Source organism: Phyllobates terribilis, unplaced genomic scaffold, assembly GCF_046119375.1.
Source record: "Phyllobates terribilis strain yellow unplaced genomic scaffold, ASM4611937v1 Scaffold_2__4_contigs__length_985480577, whole genome shotgun sequence".
Taxonomy (NCBI): domain Eukaryota; kingdom Metazoa; phylum Chordata; class Amphibia; order Anura; family Dendrobatidae; genus Phyllobates; species Phyllobates terribilis.
The window spans coordinates 198,807,180-198,822,691 of record NW_027362762.1 but is presented as its reverse complement, the minus strand read 5'-3'; the positions used below and the strand labels follow the sequence as shown (position 1 = coordinate 198,822,691).

At 43.8% G+C, this 15,512-nt stretch overlaps 1 protein-coding gene across 3 annotated transcripts in view; it reads right to left on the bottom strand.

The window, feature by feature from the left end:
- The window catches only part of KMT2D (lysine methyltransferase 2D), a 176,884-nt gene that overhangs the window by 27,733 nt on the left and 133,639 nt on the right, over nucleotides 1–15,512 (bottom strand). For 2 of the 3 annotated variants that reach the window (XM_073663778.1, XM_073663780.1), the window contains exons 37-42: nucleotides 15,220–15,452; nucleotides 7,171–12,816; nucleotides 1,929–2,066; nucleotides 495–662; nucleotides 249–405; nucleotides 77–152 (exon numbers count right to left, since the gene is read on the bottom strand). In XM_073663778.1, the coding sequence (XP_073519879.1) occupies nucleotides 77–152; nucleotides 249–405; nucleotides 495–662; nucleotides 1,929–2,066; nucleotides 7,171–12,816; nucleotides 15,220–15,452 (6,418 nt within the window). The remainder of the gene's footprint in view (nucleotides 1–76; nucleotides 153–248; nucleotides 406–494; nucleotides 663–1,928; nucleotides 2,067–7,170; nucleotides 12,817–15,219; nucleotides 15,453–15,512) is intronic. The other variant, XM_073663779.1, reaches the window with a different exon arrangement.

The following is a 15,512-nucleotide window of genomic DNA, read 5'->3' as shown; positions in this document are numbered from 1 at the left end:
AGACATTAATAATTCGACATAAGACCAACTTGCTTGAAGTAAACAGTCTACCAAGACACGTTCAGAGTTATCTCACCTGACATCCTCACTTTGGTTGTGTGGGGGAGTGGGAAGAGCAGCCAAAAGGTCCAGGCTCCGTTCATCTGTACCTGCTGAACAAAGATATAAGAAGTTGCTTAGATATAAAATAGACTTTCCTTACGCTGCTTGTCATGTACGTGTACTGTATTCTAGCTGACTCCGAGCACCTTTTTTAACTTCTGCTTCTGCACTGCTCTCAGATTCCTTTTTTGTTTCATTCAGATCTTCAGTTGCTGTTACACCATTCATCATTTTTTGCTGCACCGAAGGAGGTGGAGTTGGAGGTAAGGATGAAGGAGGTGTAGGGGGATTACTGAGGTTGTTCTTTAAAATAAATTAAGCCAAAGTTACACATTTAATAAGCAGCCCTGGTTAAACTTTATTCCATCTAGGTATCAGATACATCTAAGTACCTTGCTTAGTAGCTGAGTGTAGTAGTCTGGGATACTATCCAGAGCGCCGCTGCCAAACGACCCTTTAAGTGGGCTTTTCCCATTAACTGGTGTACTGCTGCCAAAAGGAGCAAATAGGCTGAAGTTTGCTGTAACTGAAGGCTCCATCAGAGGCAACAGGGAAAGCTCCTGGAAACGGATCAGAAGATACAATAAATGTTAAAGACCAATATATATATTTTTAAATCCACACTTTAAAAACAAAGAACAATTTTGTTTAAAAGGAACATATCAATTATTTTAAGTTTTAATAAATTTAACCACATAAGATTATTTTTTTCTATGTGACCATTTTCTTCACGTTACAAACATATTTGCTCCCTACATGTTCCTGTACAGTCCGTGCAGCTTGTCAACAAAGGAAATGAATTAAAGCTCCGAGGTTTGACGCAGTGTTGGAAGAAAAAAGCAGAAGACAATAGACATTGATTTGGATCTGATTCACAGACCAAAAATGGCACATTCAAGCCTATGAAAAACTCAGACCGCACACAGACGCCATCTGCTTAGTATCCTAGTGCTGTCCATTTTTTACTGTTTAATAGGTAGAAGTTTGGAGGATAAAATTTATACATCTACACAAAAAAAAACAAAAAAAGTTTTTTTTTTTGTTTTTTTTTAACTTTTAAAACAAAAACTGGACATGGGGTAAAATGCCACGTTTGATGCCACTTTTGAAACTAAAAGCCAGGAATAGATCATTCCTCTTGAATCCATTCCTGGTTTTTGAAGTGGAGAACTTGAACGTGTGAACATACAACTAATGTGATTGAGTACAGCGCCCTCCCTTAGAGACAGCAGGAAGTGACTGGTAAGATGCATCTAGGCTTCTACTCCTGTAACACGTGAGACTACACCCTCCAATACTTTTGGGGTGTAAATTATAGGTTTTCTTTTATGTCCTGAATGTAAGTGAAATACCCATTTCAATTATTTCACAATTATGTCTGGGAAATTGAAATTTATCTCAGAAAACGCTCCATAAAACTGATCATAGTGCACAGTAATGTAAAAACCACATTGCTCTGCACATGTTCCAGTTAATGTCCCTTTTAACCACTTCAAGTTTTGTAAACCCTAAAGCATTTAAAATAAGTGACATGTTCATTCTTCATGCCCGCTCTTTATACAGTATAGAGTGAAAAACTGGCGGAGGACAGATGTTGGCGCAGACTTTGGCAGCAGATGCCACATATATATTGGTATTTATCATCATTATTTATATATGAGAAGTACACACAATGCATATATTATTGATATATGAACATGCAAAACTCATCATTTTTTGAGGATGATTCATTGTTTTGCCTACGACTTCCAGCTGATACAACCAAACACTAACTTTTTTTTTTGCTATACAATAAGTAATTTTTCCCCAAATTCTCAGTAAAATACCTGTTTCAGTTGTTTCACAATTGCTTCTGGAGATTTCAGACTGTCCTCCCTACGAATCTTTTTGCGGGAGTTGGGTACTCTCTCATTGGTTTTCTGTGTCCTTTTTGGTTTGGTCGCAGTCTTCTTTGCACAAATGTCCTAATTAAAAAAAATAAAATTAAAACTTAATTTTGATTTACAAGACCCAACATTAATCAAGACCGACATTCTGCCTTGTAGTGACTAAACCATCAGACATGAAAAAAAAATTATAGGGCTGTATGTACCAATGAAAGGGTGAAGGAGATGAAAATTGTAAAGGTAATGAGCAGGTAAAAACTTGTATGCACAGAGCTTTCCTGTAGTCCGTAGTCTGAGTTATTGCAGGCTTCTCACAATGGCTTTTTTCCTAATTTAGAGGTTGTCCATTTGGGTGAAGAGACCTGTGCCCCAGTCCGTGATTCAAAGTCCGTCCTTGGACCATCAGCATGGATGTGTGAATGCGCATTATGGTGTTCTAGTGATCTAGTAGCCTGTTTCTAGATTGAGAAAACCTATCTGCATTACAATTAACATCTGTGAACAAAAGGGAGCAACCTACCAATTTCCCTACCAATATTCTTGCCAGAGCAAGATCCCAGAAGCTGGGGTCACCATAGGCTTTTGATTTCCATCCATGACTTATTAGTTATTTTTTCCAGCTAAAAATACAGATATCACCAGAATGAAAGTTCAAACTAGGTTCAAAGTTGCAAACATTTTTTGAGAATGCAGACGGAACCAAATATGGAGTCATGGACGTAATGTAGAAACTTGGGACATGTTTACACGTAGTGTTTGTTCATGCATTTTTTTACATTAAAATTAAGGAGGTTTTGAGGCTTTTTTTTAATGTTAATCCAGTTTTATTTCAAAAGGGAAAAAATTAAAGAATTGATCTTTTTTTTTTCCTCTCTTTTTTTTCTCTTAAGCGCAACGCAAGTCAAAAAACACAAGGAAAAAAAACACTGAATTACATTTTAAAATGTTCATTAGATCTTGCTATTATAAACCAAGTTTAATCCGCACATCAAAAAATGCATAAAAAATGATAAGTGTGAACAAGCCCTTAACATGAACATTAACCCCTTCAGGACCCAGCCTATTTTGACCCTAAAGACCTTGGCATTTTTGTCAATTCTGACCAGTGTCCCTTTACGAAGTAAAAACTCTGGAACACTTCAACGGATCCTAGCGATTCTGAGATTGTTTTTTCGTGACATATTGGGCTTCATGTTAGTATTAAATTTAGGTCGATAATATTTGCGTTTATTTGTGAAAAAATCAAAAATATGGGAAAAATTTTGAAAATTTTGCAATTTTCAAATTTTGAATTTTTATTCTGCTAAACTAGAGAGTGATGTGACACAAAATAGTTAATAAATAACATTTCCCACATGTCTACTTTACATCAGCACAATTTTGGAAAAAAAAAAAATTTTTGGTAGGAAGTTAGAAGGGTTCAAAGTTCATCAGCAAATTTTCTTTTTTCCAGCAAAATTTGCAAAGCCATTTTTTTTAGTGACCACATCACATTTGAAGTCCCTTTGAGGGGTGTACATGTCAGAAAACACCCAAAAGTGACACCATTCCAAAAACTGCACCCCTCAAGCTACTCAAAACTACATTCAAGAAGATTATTAACCCTTCAGGTGCATCACAGGAACTAAAGCCACATGGAAGAAAAAAATGAACATTTTTATTTTTCTAACAAAAATTTTCTTTTAGCCTAAATTTTTTAATTTTCACATGGGTAACAGGATAAAATGCATCCTAAAATTTGTTGGTCAATTTCTCCTTAGTACACTGATACCTCATATGTGGTCATAAACCACTGTTTGGGCACACGGCAGGGCTCAGAAGGGAAGGAGCGCCATTTTACTTTTTGAATGGAAAATTAGCTCCAAAAGTCAAATTGCGCTCCTTCTCTTCTGAGCCCTGCCATGTGCCCAAACAGTGGTTTATGACCACATATGAGGTATCAGTGTACTCAGGAGAAATTGACCAATACATTTTAGGATGCATTTTATCCTGTTACCCATGTGAAAATTAAAAAATTTAGGCTAAAAGAAAATTTTTGTGAAAAAAAAAGTACTTTTTTGTTTTCACAGATCATTTTGTGAAGCACCTGGGGGTTTCAAGTGCTCACTATGCATCTAGATAGGTGCCTTGGGGGGTCTAGTTTCCAAAATGGGGTCACTTGTGGGGGAGCTCCACTGTTTAGGCACATTAGGGGCTCTCCAAACGCAACATGGTGTCCGCTAACAATTTGAGCCGATTTTCCATTCAATTTGTTAGCGGACACCATGTCGCGTTTGGAGAGCCGCTGTGTGGCCAAACATTGGAGCTCCCCCACAAGTGACCCCATTTTGGAAACTAGACCCCCCAAGGCACCTATCTAGATGCATAGTGAGCACTTGGAACCCCCAGGTCATTCACAAATTAATCCGTAAAAATAAAAAAGTGTTTTTTTTTCCACTTTTTCATTTTTATGAATTAATTTGTGAAGCACCTGGGGGTTCCAAGTGCTCACTATGCATCTAGATAGGTGCCTTGGGGGGTCTAGTTTCCAAAATGGGGTCACTTGTGGGGGAGCTCCAATGTTTGGGCACACAGCGGCTCTCCAAAAGCAACATGGTGTCCGCTAACAAATTGTCGGCTCAAATTGTTAGAAGACACCATGTTTCGTTTGGAGAGCCGCTGTGTGGCCAAACATTGGAGCTCCCCCACAAGTGACCCCATTTTGGAAACTAGACCCCCCAAGGCACCTATCTAGATACATAGTGAGCACTTGGAACCCCCAGGTCCTTCACAAATTAATCCGTAAAAATAAAAAAGTGTTTTTTTTTCCACTTTTTCATTTTTATGACTCAATTTGTGAAGCACCTGGGGGTTCCAAGTGCTCACTATGCATCTAGATAGGTGCCTTGGGGGGTCTAGTTTCCAAAATGGGGTCACTTGTGGGGGAGCTCCAATGTTTGGGCACACAGCGGCTCTCCAAAAGCAACATGGTGTCCGCTAACAAATTGTCGGCTCAAATTGTTAGAAGACACCATGTTGCGTTTGGAGAGCCGCTGTGTGGCCAAACATTGGAGCTCCCCCACAAGTGACCCCATTTTGGAAACTAGACCCCCCAAGGCACCTATCTAGATGCATAGTGAGCACTTGGAACCCCCAGGTCCTTCACAAATTAATCCGTAAAAATAAAAAAGTGTTTTTTTTTCCACTTTTTCATTTTTATGAATCAATTTGTGAAGCACCTGGGGGTTTCAAGTGCTCACTATGCATCTAGATAGGTGCCTTGGGGGGTCTAGTTTCCAAAATGGGGTCACTTGTTGGGGAGCTCTAATGTTTGGGCACACAGGGACTCTCCAAACGCAACATGGTTCCAATTTGTTAGTGGACACCATTGTGTAGTGTATGTCAGGTTGGTGTGCGGTGTGGTATATTGTAGTGTATACACCACACACACACACTACAACACACACACCAACCTGACATAGCCTACTAAGCTGAGTACGCCCTAGACTGGGATGAGTGGGACGGGCGGGACATTTTGTGTGCTGTGTGTGTGTGTGTGTAAAAAAAAAAAAAAAAAAAAAAAAAAAAAATCGAAACTTTACTATAGTGTGAGTGTACGTGTGTGTGTGTGTGTGTGTGTGTGTGTGTGTGTGTGCTTGGTGTAACCTTCTGCAGTCACGTGTGGGGGCTGTCAGGCGTACGGGGGCTGTCAGGCGTACGGGGGCTGTCAGGCGTACGGGGGCTGTCAGGCGTACGGGGGCTGTCAGGCGTACGGGGGCTGTCAGGCGTACGGGGGCTGTCAGGCGTACGGGGCTGTCAGGCGTAGGGGGGGGCTGAAGAGATGGAGGAGCCAGCAGCTGCAGCAAGGGGGGTGATCACTGGGGCAGGAGCCGGCAGCAGCAAGGGGGGTGATCACTGGGGCAGGAGCCGGCAGCAGCAAGGGGGGTGATCACTGGGGCAGGAGCCGGCAGCAGCAAGGGGGGTGATCACTGGGTTTGCGGGGGGGGGGGATGATCACTGGGATGGGTGAACACTGGGGACAGGGGGGGTGAACACTGGGGACAGGGGGGGGTGAACACTGGGGACAGGGGGGGGTGAACACTGGGGACAGGGGGGGTGAACACTGGGGGGAGGGGTGATTATTGGGAGGTGGGGTGTGATATCACTGGGACTGGGGGATGGTGGGTTTGATCACAGGAGCAGGGCATTTACACTGAGCCTGCTGCTGCTGTGATCACAGTCCACCGGCTGTCAGAAGGAGAGCAGCAGCCGGTGGATGAAGACGTGGGAGAGGGAGCAGAGGGAGCGGAGGTCGGGGTGCAGGTATGAAAGTGGGGGGGGGGGGGTCGGGGGTGGAGTGGAGGGGGGGTCGGGGGGGAGCGGGGGCAATACTACCTGATGCAGATCAGCGGCAGCAGGCGATCAGCGGCGGCAGCAGGCGATCCACGGGGGGGCAGCTGCAGAGGGTCCACGGGGGGGCAGCAGCAGAGGGTCCACAGGAGGCAGCAGCAGAGGGTCCACAACGGCCGGCACCCGATCCATGGATGGGCAGTTGCGGCCATCATTAAAAACTCCCTTCACATCTGATTGGGGCTAGTATCCATGTGACGCTAGCCCCCCAATCAGATCTGGGGGGAGGGGGGGACAGAGGTGACACTCCCCCCAGCCAATGGCTGATGCTGTAAGCATCAGGCCATGCCCAGATTTAAATATTACACCAATTTTCATTGGTGAAATATTTAATTCATACCGATTGGCAGTTTCATTAAAAGTGAAAATGAAACAGCCAATCGGAGGGGTCCCAGGCACGGGGGGGTTAATCCACCCCCCGGGGGGTCGACTTCAGGATGTCCAGTTGCAGTAGCAACTGTGACACCTGAGCGACCCCGCTCGCAGGCGCTGCAGGGGGTCTTTCCCTCCATGTCACAGACGCTGTGACATGGGTCGGGAACGAACTGTTTTCCATGTCACAAACGGTGTGACACGGGTCGGGAAGGGGTTAAGAACTGGAGACGTTATATCTGAGCTTTACTTCTAAAAAGGTGTAAAAAGCCAATATTAAATTGTTTTACGAGGGGAAAGCGAAGAGGACTTGTAACCACCCTAAAGTTGTTTGGACCATACCTGCGTACAAAATGCTTCATTAAATGAGTTTGAAACATGCATTAAAATAAAATATTGTTAAAAATAAAGAGTAACATACCTCCTTAACACATGGTGCACTTTGTAGTTTCTGCTCCAGAACAGTCAACTTATTGTCAATATGACCATTTATGTCGGCATGGATGCCGTCTGAAGAGCGCTGTGATGCGAGCTGGACAGTCTTTGCGCGCAGCAGTTTTTGCAGGAGGAGATGACTAGCTTCTCCTTTGGCTGAAATAGTTTGTGGCTCACTGTTTGCTTCACTTTTAATGCTCTCACTGCCAGTTAGACTCTCCTCCACAGACTTTTCAGACGGTTTTGCCATCTGGACCCCTTCTGGACTGTCAAGAGGATCAACAGGACCAGTTTTGTTTTCTTGAACAGTCTGGTCTATTTCCATGCCCTCCTCCTTGGAGGAAGGTTCTGCCATTTCATTGGGGCAAGACTTGCAATCAACATCTTCAATCTCTTTTGACTCCTTTACGGGGGATAGTGGCTCTCCAGCTGTAATATCAGTGGAAGTATTCACTTCAGCCATTTTCTCAATCTGGGTAAATTCAACTGTAGTAGTTGCCGGTAAATCAGAATTTTCTGTTAATTTTTGTACCAAACTGTATTGGCCAGATTGATCCACTACTGGATTTGCACCAGACTCTGCAGCATTTCCTTGCTCACTGGGGGATCTGTTCTGACCTTCTGTTTCTGGGGCTGGCGCAGAACATGCAGCTGAGGTTTCAGGAGGCTCTTTCTTTGGTTCATGTAAAGACACTAGTTGCATCTGTGCTTGTTGCTGGCGTAACTGCTGTATATGCATCTGAAGCTGCTGCTGTAACTGGAGCTGTTTCTGGGGTGGTTGATTGAGCATTTGTTGTTTTAATTGTAGAATGTGCTGCACTTGCTGAATTTGATGAGGCTGAAGCTGCTTATGATGCTGCATTGGACTCGGCTTTAACTGCTGTGGCTGAACCTGAGGTGACTGCTGCTGTAGATTGTGCTGAACTTGCTGCATCGAAACTAAATTTTGTTGCAGCTGAGTTTTTGTTTCGCAAGACAGCTGTGTGACAGTCTGCAGATGGGTTTGGTGAAGCTGTATCTGCCCAGCTTGTTTCTGATGCATTTGTTTCAATTGATTTTGCTGTATTTGGTTATGCTGATGTGCCATCTGCTGAATCAGTTGTGAATTTTGTGTGGGCATTTGTTGGTGTAAGACTTGCTGGGCTACTTGCATATTTTGCAGCTGAAGTTGCATTTGCGCTTTATTTTTGTTTTGAGGCTGCATCTGCTGTTGTACGTTTGTTGCTTGCACTTGCTGGCACTGCTGTAAGGCTTGAGATGTTTGATTTGGCAAGGCTTGTAGCTGATGACCTTGCTGCGCGGATTGGGAACTCTGCTGCAAATGAGTCAAATTAATCTGCTGCAACGGTTGTATTTGCTGTAGATGTTGCTGAGCAGGCCCCTGCTGTGGCATCACTGGAAAAGAGGATAATGACTTTTGTCCCTGTTGCAGCTGTACTGGCTGTGTCTGCTGCTGCATCAGACCATGCTCCTTTTGTTGGCTCGCCAGTTCAGTCTCTTTTGAATCCTGTGCTTGGTCAATGTGTTGGCTTGTCTCCGGATTTTCAAGATGTGGAGATTCCTGTTTCTCCTGTTCTGGTGTTAGTGGTATTTGATGAGTAAGCGACGGGGACTCGTTCTGTTGTATTTCATTTTGTTGATTTAAATTTTCTACTTTTGGCGATTGTTGAACTCTTGCTTGACCAATCTGTAAATGCTGCTGTACTTGAGACACAGCCTGCTGCATGTGTGGCCCCTGTGATTGTTTAACCTGCTGTGTTAACTGTGTTTGCTGCAAAATCTGGTGCTGCGTTTGCGGTAACTGTTGCTGCTGCGTTTGCGGTTGCTGCTGCTGCATTTGCTGTAATTGTTGCTGCTGCTGCGTTTGCTGTAATTGCTGCTGCTGCGTTTGCTGTAATTGCTGCTGCTGCGTTTGCTGTAATTGTTGCTGCTGCTGCGTTTGCTGTAATTGCTGCTGCTGCGTTTGCTGTAATTGCTGCTGCTGCAACTGTTGCTGCTGCTGTGTTTGCTGTAATTGTTGCTGCAACTGTTGCTGCTGCTGTGTTTGCTGCAACTGTTGCTGCTGCGGTGTTTGCTGTAATTGTTGTTGCTGCAACTGTTGCTGCTGCTGTGTTTGCTGTAACTGTTGCTGCATTTGTTGTATCTGTTGCTGTATTTGCTGGGTTTCTAGTGTTGGCTGTGTTTTCTGAACTGTCTGCAGCTGCTGTTTTTGTTGCAAGTGCTGCAGCTGTTGTTGCTGCACTTGCAGCAGTTGGAGCTGCTGCTGTTGCTTTGCTTGTTGTAAAAGTTGCAGCTGTTGTGTTTGTGGCAGTTGATGAACTTGCTGTTGGAGTTGCACCTGCTGCTGTTGGACATTTTGCAACTGTTGAGTCTGCTGTATTTGTGAAAACTGCTGTTGAGACTGCTGTAACTTCTGAAGCTGTTGATTCTGCTGGAGTTGCTGTGTCTGCTGCAGCTGAAGATGTTGCTGTGCTTGAGCTTGATGCTGATTTTGTTGCAATTGAAGCTGCTGCTGTTGGGTTTGCTGCAACTGCTGGAGCTGCTGTGGCATTTGTTGTAACTTCTGTAAATGTTGGAGTTGCTGAGGAGTCTGTTGTAACTGCTGCGGAGTCTGCTGCAATTGCTGAAGCTGCGTCTGCTGCAGCTGTTGGATCTGCTGCTGAGTCTGCTGCAACTGCTGGAGCTGAGTTTGCTGCAACTGTTGGAGCTGCTGCTGTTGAGCTTGCTGCTCCTGCTGGAGTTGCTGCTGCTGTTGAGACTGCTGCAACTGTTGGAGCTGCTGTTGGGTCTGCTGCAACTGTTGGAACTGCTGCTGCTGAGTCTGCTGCAACTGCTGGAGCTGTTGCTGTCGAGTCTGCTGCTGCTGCTGTTGTTGAGTCTGCTGCAACTGTTGGAGTTGGGACTGTTGCATCTGTTGGAGTTGGGATTGCTGTGTCTGCTGTAATTGTTGGAGTTGCTGTTTCTGTTGAGCTTGTTGCAACTGTTGGAGCTGCTGCTGTGCTAACTGACTAATTTGTTGCTGCTGCTGAGATTGTGGCACTTGTTGCAATTGCTGAATTTGCTGTAGCTGTTGCTGTAACTGTTGTAGTTGCTGCTGTGTTTGCTGCAGTTGCTGCTGTACCTGCTGCAATTGCTGAAGCTGCTGAGGAGACTGCTGTAACTGTTGAAGTTGCTGCCGAGTTTTCTGTAACTGCTGAAGCTGTTGCTGCATGTGCTGCAACTGCTGAGTCAATTGCTGCTGTTGAGTCAAGTTCAATTGTTGTGGAGTTTGCTGTAGAACCTGGACCTGCTGCTGTTGCAATGGCTGTGTTTGTAACGGATGTTGTTGCACTTGCGTCATTTGGGTTTGTTGTAACTGCTGCTGAGTTACATGCAACTGTTGCTGTCGCACTTGCTGGAGCTGCTGCGGTACTTGCTGTATTTGATGCTTAGACTGTTGTATTTGCTGCAGCTGCTGTTGACTTTGGAGGGGCTGTTGAATTTGATGTTGAACTTGCTGTACTTGTGGAATCTGCTGTGGCTGCACCTGTTGTATTTGCTGGGCTTGCTGCATTTGGACCGGCTGACCTTGTGGAGTTTGCTGCAACTGTAACTGCTGATTTTGTTGAGGCTGCTGCAGCTGATGATGTGGGGTTTGCTGCTGCTGCATTTGATACTGTGGAGCATTTTTGTGAGAAGGTGGTATTTGTTGAGGCAATCTATACTGAGGTGGAGGTTGATGCGACATAAGTCTTAGGCCTGCAGTAGTCTGAGATTGCTGACTTGAAGAATTCTCCTGATGTTGACTAGAATTATACCTTGCCACTGAAGATTTTAACTGATCAAGTTCAGCAGCTTGAGGCATTTCACTGGTGGTTTCTGGAGTAACTTTCTGTGTAGTTACAGAAGAATTTTCTTCACCGAAATTTGACTGCACTTGCTCAGTTCCTACCTGGCGTACTTGGAAAGCACCCCCTAGGGGCGTCTGACTTCCGGTGGTTCCATTCTGAACTGTAGAACTGGAATGTGCAGATTGCAGTGGATCCTGGCTTGTAGTCTGTCTAAGAGCTTGGTTCTGAGCTTGTTGGTGTCTCTGAATAAGAATTGCCTGTAATTGCTGCTGCTGTTGTGGCGTTAAATGATGTAATTGTGGATTCTTTGCAATAATACCCTGAATCTGAGCTCTTATGTGAGCCATGAGCTGTGTGTTTTGTAATGTCATTAGATTAGAAGCATATGGATTCTGTTGCCCACTTAGCGTTGGTCTTGGTTGACCTAACGTATTGGGTAGGTGCTGCCCCAAATTATCTTTGGCCTGTTCATTTCCCTGCGTCTGTACTGGACTTTGGCCTACAATTCTCTGTACCTGAACCAAATTTGGTTGCTGGGATACTGCAGCAGAAATGTGTGGGTTTTCTTGATTGAGAGGATTTTGAGTGGAGTTTTGTACCTGATCTGACCTCAACTGTGTCCCAAGACCTTGCACATGTGGTTGTTGAGGAGACAAAATACCATGCTGCTGCTGTCTTACGGATTGCTGCAATGGACTGCGTGAGTCATAGAGAGCATGTTCTTGATCAGAAGACTGATTTAACTTATGGCCGTCCTCTGCTGTTAAAGGAGGTTGCATATCAGTTTCTTGATTCATTGGGCCAACAGAATTATGACTTCGTGGTTCACAAGTTGACTGATCACTAGTTTCTTGTGTTCCAGGGCTGCTGTTTGCCTGCTGAATAACAAGCTGCTGTCCTTGAGTTTCGGGACTGTCATGAAGCAGTGAGCCGTCACTCAAGTTGGTATCCTTTGCATTCATGTTTTGGGGTGTGTGAATATTTTGAGGATGACCAGGTAAGTTTAAAGTTGCAGACTGAGTTTGCCCAGTTAAAGCTTGTTGCCCTAATATGCCTCCTCCTTGACTTAACACTGGCTGCTGTTGGATATGTGTCATGCCAATCAAGTTTTGCTGCGGTTGGGACAAAACAAGGTGAGATCCCACAACATTTTGTTGTGCCATAGGTGACGGGCCCAAAATTCTCTGCTGCTGCTGTCCAATTAAGATATGTCTTTGTTGGGCTGTGTGATGTTGTAAAACAGATGGCTGAGGGTGACCCATAACAGTCTGAGGAACTTGGGAGGGAGATTGCTGTACCACCAATCCATGTGAGTTTCCAATCAACCCATGCTGCTTGGCCAACATGGTTTGAGATAAGTTGCTCTGAGAAGAAAGTGGGAAATTCTGGTGTTGTTGCTGCTTCTGTACCAACTGCAGCCTCTGCTGCTGAATCATCCGCTGCTCAGCAGTAAGTCCCTGTAGAGACTGAGGCGTTGAATAAAAAGCACCTGATGTTCCAGGAATGACAGTATTATTTCCCTGAGCTTGATGCTGCTGGGGTATTGACTTGACATAAGTAGCACCATGCTGTGTTTGCATGGCTAAACCTGGCTGCAGACCACGTAGATTTGCAGCTTGTGTGACAAGCTGGTTGTGTGGCTGTATACCATGTCCACCGACAATTGAACCTGGAGCTTTGGTTAACACCCTCGAGTTTTGGTTGGGACTAACAGGAAGGACACCGCAGTTTTGTTGTTGTTGCTGCTGCTTGTTTCTATACTCAGTCATTAGGTTTGTATGCTCCTTCTGCTGCTTACGAACCTGAAATTAAAAAGGTGACATTAACTTAAAAGAGGTAACAATGTATTCTCTGCAAAGAGGAGAAGGCAATACTGTACAATTATGAAGTGGGATGATACGCTCACACAACTAATATTTTAACCATGCTTGGATTATATAACAGGCAGCTATAACTATTTAAAGAGGTTGTCCACTACTTTAGCATTGATGACCTATGCTCATGATAGGTCATGAATGTCTGATCGGTCGGGGTGCGACACCCGGCTCCCCTTGCTGAACAGCTGTTATCGGTGTCAGCGGCCAGAAATACTCACTTGCAAAGCTGCTCTGTCTTCTGATAGTGGCCTCCGAAGAGTACTGCACATCCGCCTCCTATTGATTTGAATAGGAGGCGGATGTGTAGTACCAAGCCGTTGCCACTATCAGAAGACAGCCAGCTCCGCAACTGAGTATTCCCGGCCGGCGGCCTCCACCTGCTCGGCGTGCTCATTTCTCCTGACTTTTCAAAACTTTTTGCACTAAATTACCAGTCGCTTTTGGATCGTACATATAAAGACCTACAGAATTACAGTAAACTGACTATCCTGGTTTGGGAAAATGAACGTGGTAAAAATGGATATATTGCCCCACTTTTTATATATTTTTCAAACTGTTCCCATTTCTACCCCATGCAGCTTCTTCAGCAAACTATGTACAGCATTAATCAGGTTTGTGTGTGGTAAATATAGACCCAGGATAAGTAAGCAGACATTAAACCGCCCTAAAATAGCTGGTGGAGCTGGATTTCTGAATTTTAAAGTATATTTCCAAGCTTCTGTTTTAGGTCGCTTTATAGACTGGCATTTCAACTCTCTGACAAAACAATGGGTCACTAGTGAGCAGGGAGGGGTGAGTGTTCCTTTGAAGCACCTTCCTTGGCTTTTTGCCTCTGATGTTTTCTCGATAGGAGGCTTGACAGAATTGACTAGGGGAACAATTAAAGTTTGGCATGCAACCATGAAAAAATACCATCCCTCTAGAACATTCAGCCCTCTTACGCCACTTTTCTCTAATCCTTCCTTTCCTCCTGGATATCTGCGAGAATCTTTCTTAGGATGGAGAGCTATGGAGGACACTCGCCTCCTACAGATATTAGAAAATGGTAAAATGCCGTCATTCAATACATTACAGGATAGGTCTCCATCTAGAAAATTGCTGTGGATGAAATATTTACAGTTGCAATCATTCTTGTTTTCTCAGAGGATGGCACCCCCATTCCAGTGTATACCATCTTCTTTTGAGAGGTTGTTCTTACAGGAATCTCCCCCCAATCATATAATATCCGTGCTTTATAATTATTTTTTGGGGGAAAGTATCTCAGAAAGTTACAATTTCAACACATGTGGGAACAAGAATTGGGGGTAGTCATATCTTCAACAGATTGGGAAAAAGGATTCTTGTTTACACACAAAATGTAGGTCACATGTTATGCGGAGGAGAAAAATTTCAAAATTATGGCAAGATGGTATCAGTATCCTGTAAAACTTCGCACCATATTTCCAGCAGCCTCAGACTTATGTTGGCGATGTAAAGTGGAAAAAGGATCTATGCTTCACATATGGTGGGAGTGTAGTAAGATCAAACCTTTGTGGGAAAAAATATTTTCCAATTATAATCTAATTACCGGAAGTAGGGTCGAAAATCGTCCTGAGATAGCTCTGCTTTCTATCCTGCCCTCATCAATAGGATCTCAAAAAAAAAAAAAAGATCTTAAGATTTTCTGTTTAACAGCAGCTCGCACGTTGATCCCACGTTACTGGGAATCACCTCAAGTCCCCCAAATTTCAGAATGGTATAATGAAATGGTTAATATCTGCAGAACGGAGTAACTTTCTGCTGACTTTAATGGATGTGCTGATAAATTCAGGAAGATCTGGAGTGTCTGGATTCTATTTCAGGACTCATCGGAGTTTCATAGGCTGTTTGAGTGCGAGACTGATGAATTGGCGAATTGGATCTGGGTTGGTGCTGGGAACTAATTAGAGAGTCTAAAAATGAGCCTTAGTTTATGCTCTCCTTCTCTTCCATTCTATCCTTCCCTCCTTTCTTATCCCCCCCCCCTTTCTTTATTTTCTCTTTTTGTACTGTTGTATTGTTGATTTATGTAGTGGTCTGCACTGTTGGATAGGATAAAAAGTAATGTTTACATTATTAGATAAGAGGTGTAGGAGTCTTATCAGAGAAGTCATAGAGAATATGTTATTTTGATCGCCATGACTAAACACCGGCATTTATTAATGTATGTTATATATTTCTATTTCAATAAAAAGAGATTATACTATGACCTATCCTAAGGATAGGTCATCAATGCTAAAGTAGTGGACAACCTCTAAACTTTTTAGTCAAGTATCAGGTGAGTTGGTATTTATTCAGTTGAATCCACACCTGGTCCAGCTGCTTCTGTATTTTGCTTTGCTGTTCAGTGACCAGTTTTAACTTCTCCGCATCTGCCTCTGGGAACTCTCGCCCAGCTTTCTTGGCAGTTCTTTGTTTCGCACACAGAGCTTTGCGGGACTTCCGATGGACCCCAATTTGCTCTTCTAACACTTTCAGTTGCATTTGTAATAGCTGCTGAGTGTGGAAAAGCCACTCTTCATATTGACGTTGGTCTGCTTCATCTGCAAGATAGCAACAAACAGTGTAAGTAGCCCTAAAAATATAAAACATTAGACCACTAA